The 15323-nt window shown below is 44.9% G+C and overlaps 11 protein-coding genes across 11 annotated transcripts; 5 read left to right on the top strand and 6 right to left on the bottom strand.

Moving 5' to 3' along the window:
- On the bottom strand, positions 1 to 458 carry CYBJADRAFT_84251 (uncharacterized protein). The gene has a single exon (XM_020217963.1). The coding sequence runs from the start codon at positions 288 to 290 to the stop codon at positions 51 to 53; it is 240 nt and encodes a 79-aa protein (XP_020070529.1). The 5' UTR covers positions 291 to 458; the 3' UTR covers positions 1 to 50.
- SAE3 (Sae3p) lies at positions 252 to 1142 on the top strand. The gene has a single exon (XM_020217965.1). The coding sequence runs from the start codon at positions 626 to 628 to the stop codon at positions 965 to 967; it is 342 nt and encodes a 113-aa protein (XP_020070528.1). The 5' UTR covers positions 252 to 625; the 3' UTR covers positions 968 to 1142.
- Positions 1143 to 2505: 1363 nt separating this feature from the next.
- On the top strand, positions 2506 to 3039 carry CYBJADRAFT_127554 (GRAM domain-containing protein; the record flags this gene model as incomplete). Its single annotated transcript, XM_020212704.1, has 1 exon — positions 2506 to 3039. A coding segment is annotated over one exon (534 nt), but the record flags the coding sequence as incomplete, so codon positions are not given.
- Positions 3040 to 3126: 87 nt separating this feature from the next.
- Positions 3127 to 4437, top strand: CYBJADRAFT_114717 (VASt domain-containing protein; the record flags this gene model as incomplete). Its single annotated transcript, XM_020212169.1, has 1 exon — positions 3127 to 4437. A coding segment is annotated over one exon (1311 nt), but the record flags the coding sequence as incomplete, so codon positions are not given.
- Positions 4438 to 4867: 430 nt separating this feature from the next.
- On the bottom strand, positions 4868 to 8744 carry UBP2 (ubiquitin-specific protease UBP2). The gene has a single exon (XM_020217964.1). It carries the CDS (start codon positions 8597 to 8599, stop codon positions 5000 to 5002), a length of 3600 nt encoding a protein of 1199 aa, XP_020070525.1. The 5' UTR covers positions 8600 to 8744; the 3' UTR covers positions 4868 to 4999.
- A 104-nt stretch (positions 8745 to 8848) lies between these two features.
- Positions 8849 to 10666, top strand: BCS1 (bifunctional AAA family ATPase chaperone/translocase BCS1). The gene is made up of 2 exons (XM_020214950.1): positions 8849 to 10550; positions 10609 to 10666. Exon 1 carries the CDS (start codon positions 8950 to 8952, stop codon positions 10327 to 10329), a length of 1380 nt encoding a protein of 459 aa, XP_020070524.1. The 5' UTR covers positions 8849 to 8949; the 3' UTR covers positions 10330 to 10550; positions 10609 to 10666.
- CYBJADRAFT_172897 (uncharacterized protein) lies at positions 10410 to 10695 on the bottom strand (the record flags this gene model as incomplete). The annotated part of the gene is made up of 2 exons (XM_020216408.1): positions 10410 to 10550; positions 10609 to 10695. The coding sequence occupies 2 exons, from the start codon at positions 10693 to 10695 to the stop codon at positions 10410 to 10412; spliced, it is 228 nt and encodes a 75-aa protein (XP_020070523.1).
- Positions 10696 to 11146: 451 nt separating this feature from the next.
- RRP17 (rRNA-processing protein RRP17) lies at positions 11147 to 11824 on the top strand (the record flags this gene model as incomplete). The annotated part of the gene is made up of 1 exon (XM_020212700.1): positions 11147 to 11824. The coding sequence occupies one exon, from the start codon at positions 11147 to 11149 to the stop codon at positions 11822 to 11824; it is 678 nt and encodes a 225-aa protein (XP_020070522.1).
- A 70-nt stretch (positions 11825 to 11894) lies between these two features.
- On the bottom strand, positions 11895 to 12899 carry ERD1 (Erd1p; the record flags this gene model as incomplete). The annotated part of the gene is made up of 1 exon (XM_020216407.1): positions 11895 to 12899. One exon carries the CDS (start codon positions 12897 to 12899, stop codon positions 11895 to 11897), a length of 1005 nt encoding a protein of 334 aa, XP_020070521.1.
- Positions 12900 to 13056: 157 nt separating this feature from the next.
- On the bottom strand, positions 13057 to 13707 carry SKP1 (SCF ubiquitin ligase subunit SKP1; the record flags this gene model as incomplete). Its single annotated transcript, XM_020217003.1, has 1 exon — positions 13057 to 13707. The coding sequence occupies exon 1, from the start codon at positions 13546 to 13548 to the stop codon at positions 13057 to 13059; it is 492 nt and encodes a 163-aa protein (XP_020070520.1). The 5' UTR covers positions 13549 to 13707.
- Positions 13708 to 13805: 98 nt separating this feature from the next.
- PEX3 (Pex3p) lies at positions 13806 to 15014 on the bottom strand (the record flags this gene model as incomplete). Its single annotated transcript, XM_020216406.1, has 1 exon — positions 13806 to 15014. The coding sequence occupies one exon, from the start codon at positions 15012 to 15014 to the stop codon at positions 13806 to 13808; it is 1209 nt and encodes a 402-aa protein (XP_020070519.1).
- Between the last annotated feature and the right edge of the window lie 309 nt (positions 15015 to 15323).

Genomic DNA, 15323 nt, shown 5'->3' with positions numbered 1-15323 from the left:
CTAACTTTAAGGAAGCCGAGATGGAAATAGAACAAACTTGTTGAGCGTTCTTACGTCGAAGTTGAGTTCAACTTTGTAAGTTTATTCTGTACCTGAACTGTCCATTGATGCTGATAGAGCGGCTTTTTTTTAATATCCAAATGATGAATAGATGTCGCCCCAAACAGATTATCGTTTTTTACCATGATCGAACCGATTCTTTGCCAAACACACTGAAAATTCTGATTGCATATTAATGCTTTATTATATACTATCGGACGATGGAGAGTTCCTTGATTCTTTTGGATCATTTTACTAACTGCAACGTGTTTTAGGCCTTCAAGTTTTTCTATAGCTAAGTTTTATATAAAGTTTTGGCGTCCCTCCAAATCGATGTTCTCTTGCGTTCATTTTGCTAATGATGAGTAAAACTTTCCATGCTAATCATGAATTTTTTTTGATTATTCAAAAGTGTTCGTAACGAACCTCTCTGAAGCTCTTGAAACAAGTGAAGATTCGAACTTTTCCCTTTGTTTTCTTGTATAGAAATGAATCTTTTCTTTACACCAGCACGTATAGATCGGGCTTCGGACCAACCAGCCTCCGGTGTAGATAGTAACCAGCCCACTCAAGCGTTGCAGAAGCCATGTACAAATGTCGAAGAAATGAAAGTGCACACTCCATCGAGCTGAGGCTCCGCGTGAAGGAGGCGAAGCTCCAAGATCTACAGAGGCAAACTCAACAGTTGGAAGATGAAGTGCTACTATTACAAGGAGAGGACAGCTACAAAGATGCGCAGGAGCTTGTGACGAGACACATCGGGCAGTTGCACCGATACAACGAGCTCCGGGACATAGCCATGTCTCTGATGACAATGATCGCAGACCAACGACAGACCAGTCTGAGCAAGGTGGCGGATGAGATTGGCGCTGACGTTCCCGAGGATGGGCCAAGATCCCACGGATCAGTGACGGCGCACAAGTGTTAACTCCATCTTGCTATCACCGTTGTACAGCTCATCGCTGTACGGTATCTCAGCTATTATTACACACAAAATGGTCATACCCACTGATCCATTGTAGATAATACACATCTCAACACCACCTCCAGGGGTTTACAGCCATTATTATAAGTACTGTTATTACTACCCGCTAATATTATTCCCGCTACTATTTTTGATCGAGTTTGCAAAACGTAAACAAAAACACCGGATTTCACTTCGCATCCCCTCCCCAGCCCAGGCAACTTTCTCCTCTACCACCGTCCACGCTCTCTATTCCCAAGAGAAGGAGGAAAACTCACAGGCAGCGTAAAGGGCACCACAGAGCCAGTTGACCAATGGGTGGCAGCATATTCAAGAAGAGGAGCAAGAAGGAGCCGAAGGCCAGTTCCACACCAAAGGTTATAAGGAACAGTTTTGCCCCATCGGCAAAGTCCACACCTGGTCGGATGCCGCAGCAACAGCGGCACAATTCTGATGATGATAGCAACAACAACAACAACAGCAGCAGCAGCCAGTATGGCGGTAGGGCGCTAGGGGAGTTGGACGTTGGTAACCACACTGAACCGTACAGCGGTAGACCAAGGAAATACTCAGGGGTGTACCTGACGCCTGATGCTGGCGGTAAACCTCACGGGAGTGACAGAAGGGCATGCTCTTCCAGGGCTTCACAGATCAGTGGATCTCATAGCTCCAGCGCTGGGATGGGCCATGACGGTGAGGTTGATACTCTCGGTGATAACCTGATATCGTTGCAGGCTGACAACAGCCTGGAGGACTTGAGATATATCCCTGTTAAGAGAAGTCGTTCGAGGGACTCGTCCTTTGGGATGAAACCCTCTGCAAAGTCATCGAAACTGAACCTGGACACAGCATCGGACTTTGAGGGAACCACGGGAGTTGGTGGTGGTGGTACTACTGCAACCAGTGCTAGAATGACTAACAACGATAGTGGCTCACAGCATTGGGGGATAATCTCTTCGCTGATGAATGCTGCTCAGCACATTGGTTCGCTAACAAACAATTCCCATGAAGCCTTGAGATCTCCAACACATCAGGACACTGCGGATTCGAAGAATTTCGGTGAACACCTGGATGCGTTGTTATCCAACAGTAGTGGTAAGTTGCCACATGCTGGTGGTGGGCTTGATAATTCGTCAATAGTGTCTAGGTCGAATGCCCGTGACGTTCAATTCCAGCCTTTGAGAAAAACCTTGCTAAGTACCATGGGTAAGGGCGAGTTGACGTTGGAAGATCTAGGAGTTCCTCCGAGTATTAACGGTAAGAGACTCTCAAGTTCATCTTATCCACCTCAGATTGAGGTCCATGATTCAAACACCACAACAAGATCAGAAACTGCAGATGATATCTTACCAAGGGAGTTGGTTAATCATGTGAACGACAGTGTCAATAACAATGGCGCGGTGGAACACGGCAATGGGAGTATTGAAATTTCTAACAGGAATGGAATGATTGCAGTACCAGCTAATATCAATTATTCTAATGCAAATCTAACTTCAAGATCCATGTCACCCCCACCAATCAGAAGATCGTTATCTCCTAATGCGATAAGGACCATCGACTCTTTGAATTCAAAACATAGAAGAAGTTTCAGCTCCTATAATGGTAATGGAAACGGTTACGATAGCCTGTCCTTAGCAACGTCCAACGGTGACGTACCTATGTCTTCACCACTACCAAGCGTTGAACTTAAGGACATTTCATTTGCAAGTCCAAAGAGAAATAGCGATTTCCATAACACCTTCAGGAAAATCCCCAAGAGTGAAAAACTTATCGAAGATTATAGCTGTGCTTTGCAGAAGGACATTTTGGTGCAAGGTAGAGTGTTTATCAGTGAACGTCATATCTGTTTCAAGTCAAATATCTTGGGGTGGGTTACAAATATCATCATTCCAATCCATGAAATTGTCCAATTAGAGAAGAAAACCACAGCAGGTCTTTTCCCTAATGGTATTGTCATCCAAACTTTACATCAGAAGTATGTATTTGCAAGTTTCTTGACAAGAGATACTACGTTTGAGCTGATTACAAATATTTGGAACCAACTGGTGAGAGGATCATTAGGACTTGATGATGTTGATGTCCTTTTAGATATGGATGGTGACAGTGGGAATCGGTCATATGATTATGACGATGAATATGACTCAGATACCGAAGAAGAACTTGATAGAGACAACGATGATAATGAAGATAGTGATGACGATGAAGATTTTGCTAATGATGATACAAACCGTGCGGATGATGATCGTAATGGATTGACAAAACACTCCCCTACAGAAATCGATCATGAAGAAGTAAGTGGTGAAGTAAAACTCATAGAAGATACGATCTCAGCTCCTTTACCAAAAGTTTTCAACCAATTATTCGGTAAAGATTCTTCTTTCTTACAATCAGTCATCTCTAAGCAAAAAAACAAAAATATTTCGGCAATTCCAGAGTTTTCAAAATCTGATGATGTCTTGAATAGAGATTACCGTTACACCAAACCACTCAATGCACCAATAGGACCAAAGGAGACCGTGTGTAATGTCACAGAAACTCTTGATCACAAGGACTTTTCAGGGTATGTCCTTTGTACGCAAACGACCAGAACTCCCGATGTTCCGTCTGGTGGTTCATTTAGCGTCGTTACTCAGATTTATCTCTCATGGGGTCTGAACAACAGTACGAAAATCACTGTATATACGTACATGAACTGGACTGGTAAAAGTTGGATTAGAGCTGCCATCGATAAGGGATCTATAGATGGACAAAAGGAATCCATAGGTATCCTGGTTGATGAGCTCAAAGCAAAGAACTCGAGCGGTGGACAGGGCTCAGGCGACAATGTTGAGGAACAGGTTTCTGATCTTCCATTAGTCGGGCCTAAGACCCATGCGCCTTCGACCTTCTCTCCAAATATTGCCAGTAACGAAACGCTTCTCGCAGAGGAAACTTTCCAGGCTCCATTGGGTACAGTATATTCAATTATATTCGACCCATCATACATGAAGGCGATTAGTTTGGCCCAGAAGAATTTTGATTTGAGCGATATTGGCAAATTCCCCGATAAGGCACCACGAGAAAGAAGTTATGAGTATACCAAACCGTTAAATGGACCAATAGGTCCAAAACAGACACACTGTGAAATCACTGAAACCATTGAAACGTTTGATTTGAACTCACATATCCATCTTGTACAGAGTGTTGTTACTCCTGATGTCCCCTCAGGTAGCTCCTTTTCTGTGAAGACCAATTTTTACCTTTACTGGACTGATAACAACAGCACTAGAATGGTTGTCTCAACCTACGTGAACTGGACAGGAAAAAGTTGGATAAAGGGAGTTATTGAGAAAGGATCAATCGATGGACAAAAGGACAGCATTGCAGTATTAATCAACGAGGTCAAGAATACCTTAAGTAGCGCCGGGCCAGGATCAAAGAGAAAGAAACGGAAGAGCATCAAACTGAAGAAAGAGGAGCTAGAAACGGTGGACACTTACAAGGAGATGTGTGGTCCATCTCAAGGATATAGAATCCCAATTCCCGGGTTGGACTCATTCCTGGAGAAAGGAGGTGGTTCGCTGTCTTTGCTACTACTCGTCATGTTCCTTGCGGTTCTCATTCTGAGAAAGATGGTCACAATTGGAACAGGAGGAGGAGCACAACCACATCAGTTTGAATATCGTGAGTCATCAAAGGTAGTTATAGGAGGTGAAGAATTCTTAATCATACCTAGCATTGACACATCATTGAACGATCCAAGGATGAGAATGTCCAAAGAGTTTGATATCTGGGACTGGATTGGTGAAAGGAGCGATGGTACTAACATCAAACGACATGTACCCGATGAGGATATATTCAAACAGTACAAGAAGCAGGACTTGAAAGAGATGGTGTATGTTGCAGAGAAGTGCTTAGAAGGGTTAAAGAGCCATGTTGATGAGTAAAATAGTACTAAAAATTGTCATATTCTGTAATCGTTGTAGCTTAAAAACTTATAGGCAACCCACTAAACGTTTATTCATCAACAATTCTATGCAATGGATCTACTATAGTTTCCTCCTCTGTATTCTTAACATACGCGAGGAAATAAGGTGTAGCCGTGTTACCTTCGTTAAAGTTCAAGACGTCAGAGATGGCAACTTCTGTAACCTGGTCATCGTTGTACTTACGGTATACGTTCTTCTTGCGGTCTTTGATATAGATCCAGTAATGTCCATAACTTGCCTCACCTCTGTGGATAAATATTGCAAATATTGAGTATCCATACTTCTGATAGTTGTCAAATTGGGTATCTATCTTTTTTTGCAGTTCCTGAGTCTTCGTGTAGATACTTGAAAGTTCCACGTCAATCTTGTCAATAATAGCCTGGATAGACACTCTTGTCTCCTTTTTACAAAGATCTTCATCATCTGTCCACTGCAGAAGTGACTTTAGAGCGTCTTTGTATGTCAACCCGTAGGTGTTTTTCTTGAGTAATTTATCCTTTCTTCTTTTCAAAGCAGCCAATTCAGACTTCCATTCGACAACCTCAGCACGTTTCTTGATGATTTCTGGATCATCAGTGTCCAAGTACCTATCCATGTACAGTGTTTCAGGGAATGGTAAAGGACTAATATCCTTATATGGACGACATAATTGTTTGTCGTAATATACCCTTTGGATTTGGATTTGTAAGATGGTTGGAAGATGTGTAATTCTTTCCGTTCTGGTCAATGTTTCCCCACCCGTACTCACTTCCTCGCTAGCAAAGGCATTGTCAATGGCTTCATACAAGTGTCTTGGATGATCCATAACGTTGGCGTACAAGTTGGAAAACTTGTCAGTGGTCTCTCTTCTAATCGCCGTATCACTAGGATTCACCAAATGTGCAACCGTATTTCCATAGAAGAGTTTCTTTACAAAGTCAATTTGTTCATTATCTGTTTCATCCAAAGCATCTGGCTTCATCGCAGCTTCTATTTGAGAGAGGACGTTACCTATGCATTCCGTGACGTCCTGTTGTCTCCCAATTTCGTATGCATTTTCGATCTCACTGTCGGAGATTCTAGCTGCCTTCAGTGATGAGCCTCCAGTCTTATGGCATGCTGTATCAGCTCCAGTGATCGTATCATTGATCACTGATTTATCCTGATCTTCATCCGGGACATTCGCAAGATCTGGTGGTTGTGCTAACTCATCGGATTTCTGTTGTGGCTCAGCATCAACCATCACAATATCATCAGAAGAGTTGGTCAGATCAATTAAATCCTTGGATGTATTTTCGTCAATGATGACCACATTATTATCATTCACTTCTCCATCCTTTTCAAACTCGACTTTGAGATAACTTGGTAAAAAGGCCAAGAATGCCAATTCTCTAGTCGGTTGGATACACCTGTTCTTTGTGTGGATGAGTTCGTAGAAAAGATCCCTTAACTGGTAGATGAATTGAAAGGATCTTTCGATCTCGTTGTCATCAACTAACCGTCCGCCAATTCTTCTCAATTTGTAAATATCAGAGTCTTCTTCGAAAACTTCATCAAAAGAAAGAATAGTATCTCTTAATGGCTTAATTGAAAAATAATATTGCAACAGCGAATTCAAATAGCAAGTATTTCCAATGTTATCCAATCCAACAGGCCATTCGCTTGGAGGAAGGGAATTTTGATCAATCAATCCAGTTTTTAGAAAACTATCTGTTAAACCTGAATTCCACTTCTGACCAATGACACGAAGTGCATATCTTGCTGTTTTGATTTCACGTTGTCCCAGTTGGAAGATGTTGATACACTGAATTTCATCAGCATTCTCGTCAGCACCCAAGTATTCACAAGCTTCCTTAAAATCCATTTGTTCATTGAGATCGGGAAAGTCACGCTCAGCTTCATTCAACAACAAGAAACTTTTTCTATTCACGGCAATTGTGAGGAACGCCCTGTTCAACAACTCCTCCTCTTCCGGTGAGTCACCCTTCTTGATTAACACCGCTGTAGCCACAATATCATCGTCGACAGAATGGTCTATGTCGAGCACCTCATATGCCTTTTCCAAAGGTAAAGGTTCATACTTGAGGTAATGCTCCAATTTGGAACTTCCTCTCTGACGAGCAATTAACATCATAGATTCTCTCAAGGTAGAGTCTGAAGGGTTCATAGAGGTTTCATTCTTATACATAGTAAGCAGAAGCTCATCATCGATATGTGGGGCCTGAACTGGATCAATATTTAGGTGTTTGTAAGCATTCTCCAAATCTGAATAGCCGATTACACCAGATAAGTGTAACTCTCTAACAAAATGAGAAAGTTTCAACGTTGCTTTCCTCTGTTGAATTTCCTTCAAGGAGTCGTAGTACACCATTGCGTTTTGCTGATCACATTCAAGTGTCTTTTTGTAGCAGGTGATCAACAAATCGTCACTATAGAATGGAAACGCAGACAGGTCAATGAAGAATTTGTCCTTCAGGACTTCCTTATGGTGTAGTGTCGATGCGTTATCTTGCAGTGCATGGAACACTAGGTCAAAATTCTTGCTAAATCGATGGTGTGCGAATGGATTGGCTGCACCTTGTGAATAAGCCTTAGTACCCAACAGTATGATCTCTGTTATCTGTCTTATAAAGGCTTCTCTGATGATGTTGCTCTTGCGATCATCCCTATTGGAAATGTTAGGGGGGAAGTATTCATTATGGTTCAGTTCGAAATGCATCTTCTTCAAGAGTATACTTGGGTTGATGCTGATGTTCAGCGATTTGTTCTCTGCAGGAATGGATTTAATGTCATCTGTTGGTTCCGACAGAAGAGGGACTCTCAATGCCTTAAAAAGGGTATGAAGACATTGTGCAGGAGAAGGGGGATTTTCAGACACGTCTGGATACTTGTCGAATGCCTTTCTATGTCTCACGTTGATTGGACCAATCTCAAACTCGTGGAGATCCTCATGGTCGAACTCTGGTGCGGAGATCTCAAACCTCACCGCCTTTTTCGTCAAGGCACAGACATAGGAGGCGGAGTCTAACAGCTTTGGCAGGGAGTCTCTCACCACCTGCTGATCTGTTTCCTTCACCAACGCCGATTCAATCATGTCAATCTCATCCTCGGGCGAGAGCTGTGCCAGGTGGAATTCATTCTTGGACACGGGTTTCTCGTCGTGCCTGGTCTTCACAACTATTCGGAGATGGTACACTCTTGTACGGGACAGCGACGGCTCAGAATTGGTGTAGAGAAGCGCTCTGATGATTGTGACCATATCCTCGCCGTTGGAGAGAGACTTCCTGTACTCCACGGGCGACGCCAGCGGCGTCGTCTCGTTGAGAAAGCGTACCTCATACTTGTTGTACTTGATCTGCGATAGTTGCTCCGAGTACTCCAACGGATGGGCCTGTAGTATTCCCCTCGGGTTCGTCTCATCGTTCAAGAACTCCAAATCCATAACAACATCATCCAGCAGCCTGTTTATGGTCTTGAACACCCCATTGAGCTGCGGATATAGCTCCCGCGACTGGACAGTGGCAACAGCTTCGTCTCCTGTGTTTAGATCATCATCAGCAGCAACAGTACCTTCAGGGCGGCTTCCCAGCGCTTGTGGCGCTTCGTCCGATTTTTCCACAACGGCGAGATCCTGTGGTTCCATATGCATTTCTTCTTGTTAGGTGGCCAAGCTACCAATGGCGACCTCCTCTTTAGGTGGAGTTTTCTACTATCAACAGTGTTTTGATCGAAAAACAGGCGTACTTCTCTGCCGTTTATATCCAGGGGGAGAGGAGCATCTTCTCATTGCCGGCTAGAGATGATTTCGGTAGCGACACGCTCCAAAGAGATTACATAAGCAAGCTCGCCCGTCGGTGTACTTCATACACACTTTTCTCACCTTGTTTTCGATGAGGTTTGTTTAGAAGGCGGTAAGAGAGAGGGAGAGAGGTACTCAGGATGGGGTTCTTTGGAAAAGCAGAGCCTGCACAGGCACCAGTAGGAGCGCCTGCCGAAACAATGGCTGTGTCTGAGCCGGTGGCTCCACAGACACCAGCGTCACCTTCTTCACCACCGCCAAACGGTATGCCTTCCATTGACATTGACAAGATCACGTCTGAAGACTCTTTTGGTGGCATGGCGTCTAGCTTTGTACAGCAGGCGATAACTGGCAACCCGTACTTTGCTGCCGGTGGTGGGTTGATGCTCTTAGGTACAGGTCTTGCAGTGGCGCGTTCGGGCATAACCAGGCTGTCTGGGTTTCTCTATCGCCAGTTGCTGGTGGACTTGGAGATTCCATCGAAGGACAAGTCATATATGTGGTTTCTGGAGTGGATGTCCAAGTATAAGCAGAGATCGTCGAGGCATTTGAGTGTTGAGACGTCCTTTGTACAGCACGATAATGGTGCCGTATCAACCAAGTTTTCACTGGTTCCAGGACCAGGTAACCATTTGATCAGATACAAAGGCGCGTTTATGTTCATAAAGAGAGAAAGATCAGGTAAAATGCTTGATATGACCAGTGGTACACCGTTTGAAACCGTCACACTGACAACTCTGTACAGAGATCGTAATTTATTTGCCGATTTATTGTCAGAGGCCAAATCGATGGCCTTAAAGGCACAAGAGGGTAAAACAGTGATTTATACCTCGTGGGGTCCAGAATGGAGACCATTTGGCCAGCCAAAGAGAAAGAGAACAATTGGATCGGTTATCCTCGACAAGGGGATCAAAAATATGATCCTTGATGACGTTAAAGATTTTTTGAAGAGCGGACAATGGTATTTCGACCGTGGTATTCCATATAGACGTGGTTATTTACTATTTGGACCGCCAGGTAGTGGTAAGACAAGTTTCATACAGGCCTTGGCTGGTGACTTGGATTACAACATTTGCATTTTGAACCTCAGTGAGGCAAACTTGACTGATGACCGTTTGAACCACTTGATGAACCACATACCAGAGAGAAGTTTGTTGCTGCTCGAAGATATCGATGCGGCATTCAACAAGCGTGACCAAACCGACGACTCTGGTTATAAATCAGGCGTCACTTTCAGTGGGTTGTTGAACGCATTGGATGGTGTTGCGTCATCAGAGGAGACCATCACCTTCATGACAACAAACCATCCTGAAAAACTAGACCCTGCGATTCTGAGACCAGGCCGTGTTGACTTCAGGGTCCTTATTGGCGATGCCACAGAGTACCAGATGAGAGAGATGTTCCTCAGATTCTATGTAGGTGAAGAAGCAAAAGCCGATGAGTTTGTCAAGAAGGCCACATCACTGGGAGTTCCAATCTCCACCGCACAGCTGCAAGGCCTCTTTGTTTATAATAAGAACGACCCTGATGGCGCACTTACCCTGGTCGAAACCCTCAAGACACCAAACCATGTGTTTTAACGAGGGAGCCATGGGATCAATCTGTATATAAAAAGCACAACATCAAAAAACACGATAGGCATTGCAATGCCTGCACATCCTCACCCCCTGTACTTCTTCAACACTTTCTCCTTAACTCTCAGAAGATGGCTCGGTAATATTTCTCTAGAGCCCTCCTTCTTAGCAAGCTTCGAGGACTCAAACACCAGCTCCTCCAGAAAGAGGTTATAGTCTAAGGAAATCTACGAGGCACAAGTTAGCTCATGAAACCATCAGTTGGATGCAATAATTACCACTCACCAGAACATCAGTCCCATCTTTTGCGATAGTTCTTCCAGTCCGCTGTTTGAGTATCTTCCTCACTTGCGATCTCGTCACAGGAGCCATCGCAACAGCTTTCTAACAGGGCAAAGAGTACAATGCGAGCTATTTACATGTGTATAGGAACAGAGCTGTTTAGGGCCTTTGTTTACATTTTTCCAGACAGAGAGAGACATCGGAATATATTTCCGCTTTCGTCCATCGGAATATTCCACACCAACCGTGGTGACCATGGTTAGCCCGTACAATTGGACTAAAACAGCACGGATCAGACCGTTGGTGTGTGTGTATGTGTGTATGGATGTGTGTCAGGGTATCAGCTTAGCCATTGATTATGAGCGTCGAATATACGCAATTGGCTCTGTATAACTAGAAGGCTGGAACGGCTGGATGAGCCTACTGGGCGCCAAAGGGAATGAAAAAAAATTGCGATGAGCTTTCTCGAGATGCCTTCTGAGGGTATTAATCACAGCCAACTAGAGCCGCTTGCCTAGGAAACCGGGAGAGATCTACGACGATGGCAAGAACCAATAGGGAGATTCTTACTGGAGGTAAGAAGTATACGAATAACAAGGCGAAGAAGCACTTGGTTGAAGAGGTTGTCTTTGATAAGGGCTCCAGAGAGGAGTACCTCACTGGGTTCCACAAGAGAAAGCTGGAGCGTCAGAAGAAGGCACAACTGTTCCATAAGGAGCAGGACAGACAGGCCAAGATTGAGGAGAGAAAGCAGGCCAAGCTTGAGAGGGAAAAGGAGCTGTTGGAACAGATGGAGAAGTACAAGGAGCAGATGAGGATAATGAATGGCGGCATCAGCGATGATGAGGAGCCATCTCCAAATGAGGACAAGGAGGCAGAGGAAGCTGATGAAGACGAGGAATGTGAAGAGTGGTGCGGATTCGCCGACAACGACGACGACAAGCCAAAGGGCATTCTTAAGAAGAAAGAGCTGTATGGTGAAGACGGTACTGAGGTTGTGATAGAGGAGATGGAAACCGATGATGTCGCCAGATTGAACTATGTGATTCTAGCCAAGTCCAAAAAGATACTGGAGGAGAGTATAGATAGAGCTCAGAAGTATGCCGTTATTGCAGGGGCAGAAAGACCAAAGACCAAGAAGAAGAAGTTTAGATACTTGAGTAAGGTTGAGAGAAGAGACAATAGAAGAAAGGCCATTTCTAACAAGAGAAGGAAATAGATGGGAGATGGGTTCTCATATATACAATGACTCTATATGTGTTCTATCTGACTATCTATAAGAATTAGCGTTACAACGGTATACCGGAACCAAAGTCCTTCTCCATTGTAATGTAATCCACCTCTAACTTGACCAAAATCCAAAGCCATCTTCTGAACAGTTCGATGAGTTCTAAGTAGAACCAACCGTTTTCAGTATGGAAGAGGATATCGTTCTTGAAAAATTTGGCAATCCAAATGAATCTTCCAAACAGATCATACAGCACAACCACGAGGTACAGTTTCTTTGGATAGAGGAACCTTCTTTGTCTCTTAAATAGGGCCCAATCGTTGACCAGGTCCCAATAAAAGGTGTAGCAAGAGTTCACCACTGCAAACAAGACCCATATGGAGTTCAAGTTATAGTTGTACTGAATGAGTACGTTTATCATAACCATTGGTAAATTCGAGCAATACTTGAAGAAATTACCAATGTGCTGGGTGTCGTTTGTCACACGCCATTCAGTGAGGCACTGGGATATTCTAATGAGGTTAGGCAGAGAACCAACAATCGAGTCCAGCAAGTAGTTTTGACCACAGCGACGGTCCAATTTAGGACCTGAGCTTTTCGGTAGACAAGTGACTCCGTTGAGAAGATGGCACACGTAAATGGCACAATCAACGAGGATCTTCGAGCATGAGGTCAGCGTATCACTAAAAACAATGTCGTTGGTTCTAATGTCCCTGTTGATACCGCCCTTGATATCCCTGATAGCTGTGGTTCGCAGTCTCTTCGAGGTTGAAACCAAGTAATAGACGCACCATAGAATCAACAGCAAAGGGATGAAATCCCACGGCGACAGCGAATCGTCGTCATAGTTGTGGAAGGTGCTGTACAACAAGAACACAAGCAACGAGACACCACTCAGCGTGACATATCTCCCGTAGCCAGCAGTTGTGGTTTCAAACTTGAATACCTTGTTCACCTGAATCCCGCGTCTTTCACACACAACAACCACCAAGCACCAGAACCACGAGATCAGCGAGATCAGCAGCACTACTCTGAACGGCAAAGGTATCTGATCCGTGAGAACCATCTTCTACTGAGTCTTCGAATAGATCTGTGAATTAGAAAGAGAGAGCTTCTTTTTTATGTAAATGAAAACAGAATAGAGTGAAACAAAACAAAACAAAACACGTCGCTCAAGAAACTCCGACTGCAGGCAGGAGAAGGGGGAAAACACGTAGGAAGCCTCAACGGTCTTCAGCCCACTCGTTTTCTCTTTTGATCGCAGCCTCTTCCTCTGGGGAGAAGTCGTTGACGATATTAAACGTTCTACGGATCTCCTCAGGTGTCTTGCCCCTGATCATCTCAGCAACAACCTTGCAACCGGCGTCCAACAGCGGTCTGATGTTCAGGTAGTTTGCGCCCAAGATGATCTCGTACAGCATCTCCTGGTCGACCCTGAGGAACTCACGATCCCACTCCTCCACTGGGGCGCTCTTTCTGGAGTCGTCGTCCTCGTCGTCTGGGAACGCTGTGTCCTTGTGGTGCTCACACCACTCCAGTATCTTCTGCAGCACTGAGCCTCTAACGTTTGGAATTGGCACCTCAAAGCTCTCGTCGTCGTCGTCATCGTCGTTGCCCAGGTCCCCCAACATGTTCTTGATGAGGACACTGCGCTCTGCGACTTTGCGCTCCACTTTGAAAGGCTCTCCGTCTGATGAGATGATGGAAATCGACATTGTTTGCTGGCGGGCTTGTAGGCTTTTGGCTGTGTGTTGTGTGCTGGAGGTGCTGTTATAGCTGTGTTCTCTGTGTAAATTTGCCGCAATCCACAACCCTTCAGGCTGTGAGGGCCCGCGAAAGTGGCTCGCTGCTGGGCTGGCGGGGGACCGCTAGGCGGGCCCTGCTAGGCGGGTCCTGCTTAGGTGGAACGGGACGTAGTTGGATGGCTACTGAGCATCTATGGGGGTAGCATATATACTGAAATTACCTGTAATCATTCAAAGTTCGAATACACAGATGCACTTAGCTCATCAAGCTCGACAACCTGATCCATAGACTGCACGATGTCCAGTGGGTCTTTCATCATCTGGCTCGATTTGGTCACTGTGGCCAAAACCATAGCGAGCTTAACCGTTGAGCCTTGGTGCTTCGACACCAGCTGCGCCAGCACTTGGTTCAAGGAAGTGGATACCAAACTGTCGTATACGATTTGGCAAGATGGTGCTTTCAAATAGCCGTGTGTCTCCTGCACCAGGAGGTCCAGGTTGTTGCTCCCACTGTCCGCTTTGTTCTCCAGAGGCATAGTTTCATCAACAGGTGCAGAGTCGTTGACGCTTCTAATGACAAACTGTTGCAGTTCCGGTGGTGGCAATAGCAACTTATCCAGGTCCAACCCTTGTTTTAACACTTGGGAGACTCTGCCGATCAGCACGGCAAACTCTTCGATATCGAGATCATAGCGTGGGCTAATCTCTTCAAATACGTCCTCAACAGCTTGTTGAATCAGCTGTTTCAATGCAACCCAGCCTCTGTTCAAAACCCACCAACTCAGTGCGAGGTATTCCTCCTCACTGGTGTAATCCTTGACATCATCTACATCGTTCAGCAAGTCTGCGTCCTTCAACTGGAATCCATGCTTCTTCGAGGCCTGATCAATCGCATCCTCCAAGTACTCTGATCTTGCTAGAATGTTCAACTGTAACCTGGTCAATAGCACAACCAATGCATCGGTGTATATCAACGTCAAGAGTCTTGTTATTGACAGGATCTTCAATTCAACCCATAGCTGGCTCTTTGTCTTGAGTTCAACCTCGCCGGCAGTGTCGCCAGCGTCGGTGGCAGAGGACTCGCCTGCAACGGAATCATCAATGGAGCTGCCCGTCAATGAGCCTTCCTTACCAGTCTGAACTTTTCTTCTTGCCTGTAGTTCTCTGGTTATGTCCTCCACAGGGATCTCAGTCAGAATCCTTTGGTTCACAACGGAACACAGAGCACCAACTGTCACTAAACAATCCTCCTGGGTTCTTTCAAACTTGTCCCTTATTCTTGCTCTTTGGATCCTCTCCTGTGCAATCTGTCTCTGGTAATCGTCAAATCTCTTCTTTAGATAACCAAGGCCTAAATACACAGCGGCGATGACACCAGAAGTGATAAGAAACCTCCGTTTGTTCCTGTTGAAGAACCGGCGGATAGCTAAGAACATTATCACCACCTTCCACGGTCTCTTTCTAACCGATCACAACCGTTGCAAATCTATTCACGTTGATGCTGTGGTTTAGCATTTCCAATTGTGAAGTCGTCTGCTTCGGAATTTGCTCTCTTTTAACAGAGATGCGGCCCCCGCTAAAAAGGGGGCGGGGCCGCGGGTTCAACCTGCTTAAATGAGAAACGAGGGACGATGGGGTCGGAATTTGCGTACTACTACTACTACTACTACTACTACTACTACTACTACTACTACTACTACTACTACTACTACTACTACTACTACTACTACTACTACTACTACTAC

The sequence above is a fragment of the Cyberlindnera jadinii genome, assembly GCF_001661405.1.
Source record: "Cyberlindnera jadinii NRRL Y-1542 unplaced genomic scaffold CYBJAscaffold_6, whole genome shotgun sequence".
In the NCBI taxonomy this organism is placed as follows: Eukaryota; Fungi; Ascomycota; class Saccharomycetes; order Phaffomycetales; family Wickerhamomycetaceae; genus Williopsis; species Williopsis jadinii.
The sequence above is the reverse complement of the archived record's forward strand: the minus strand, read 5'-3'. Positions and strand labels throughout refer to the sequence as shown.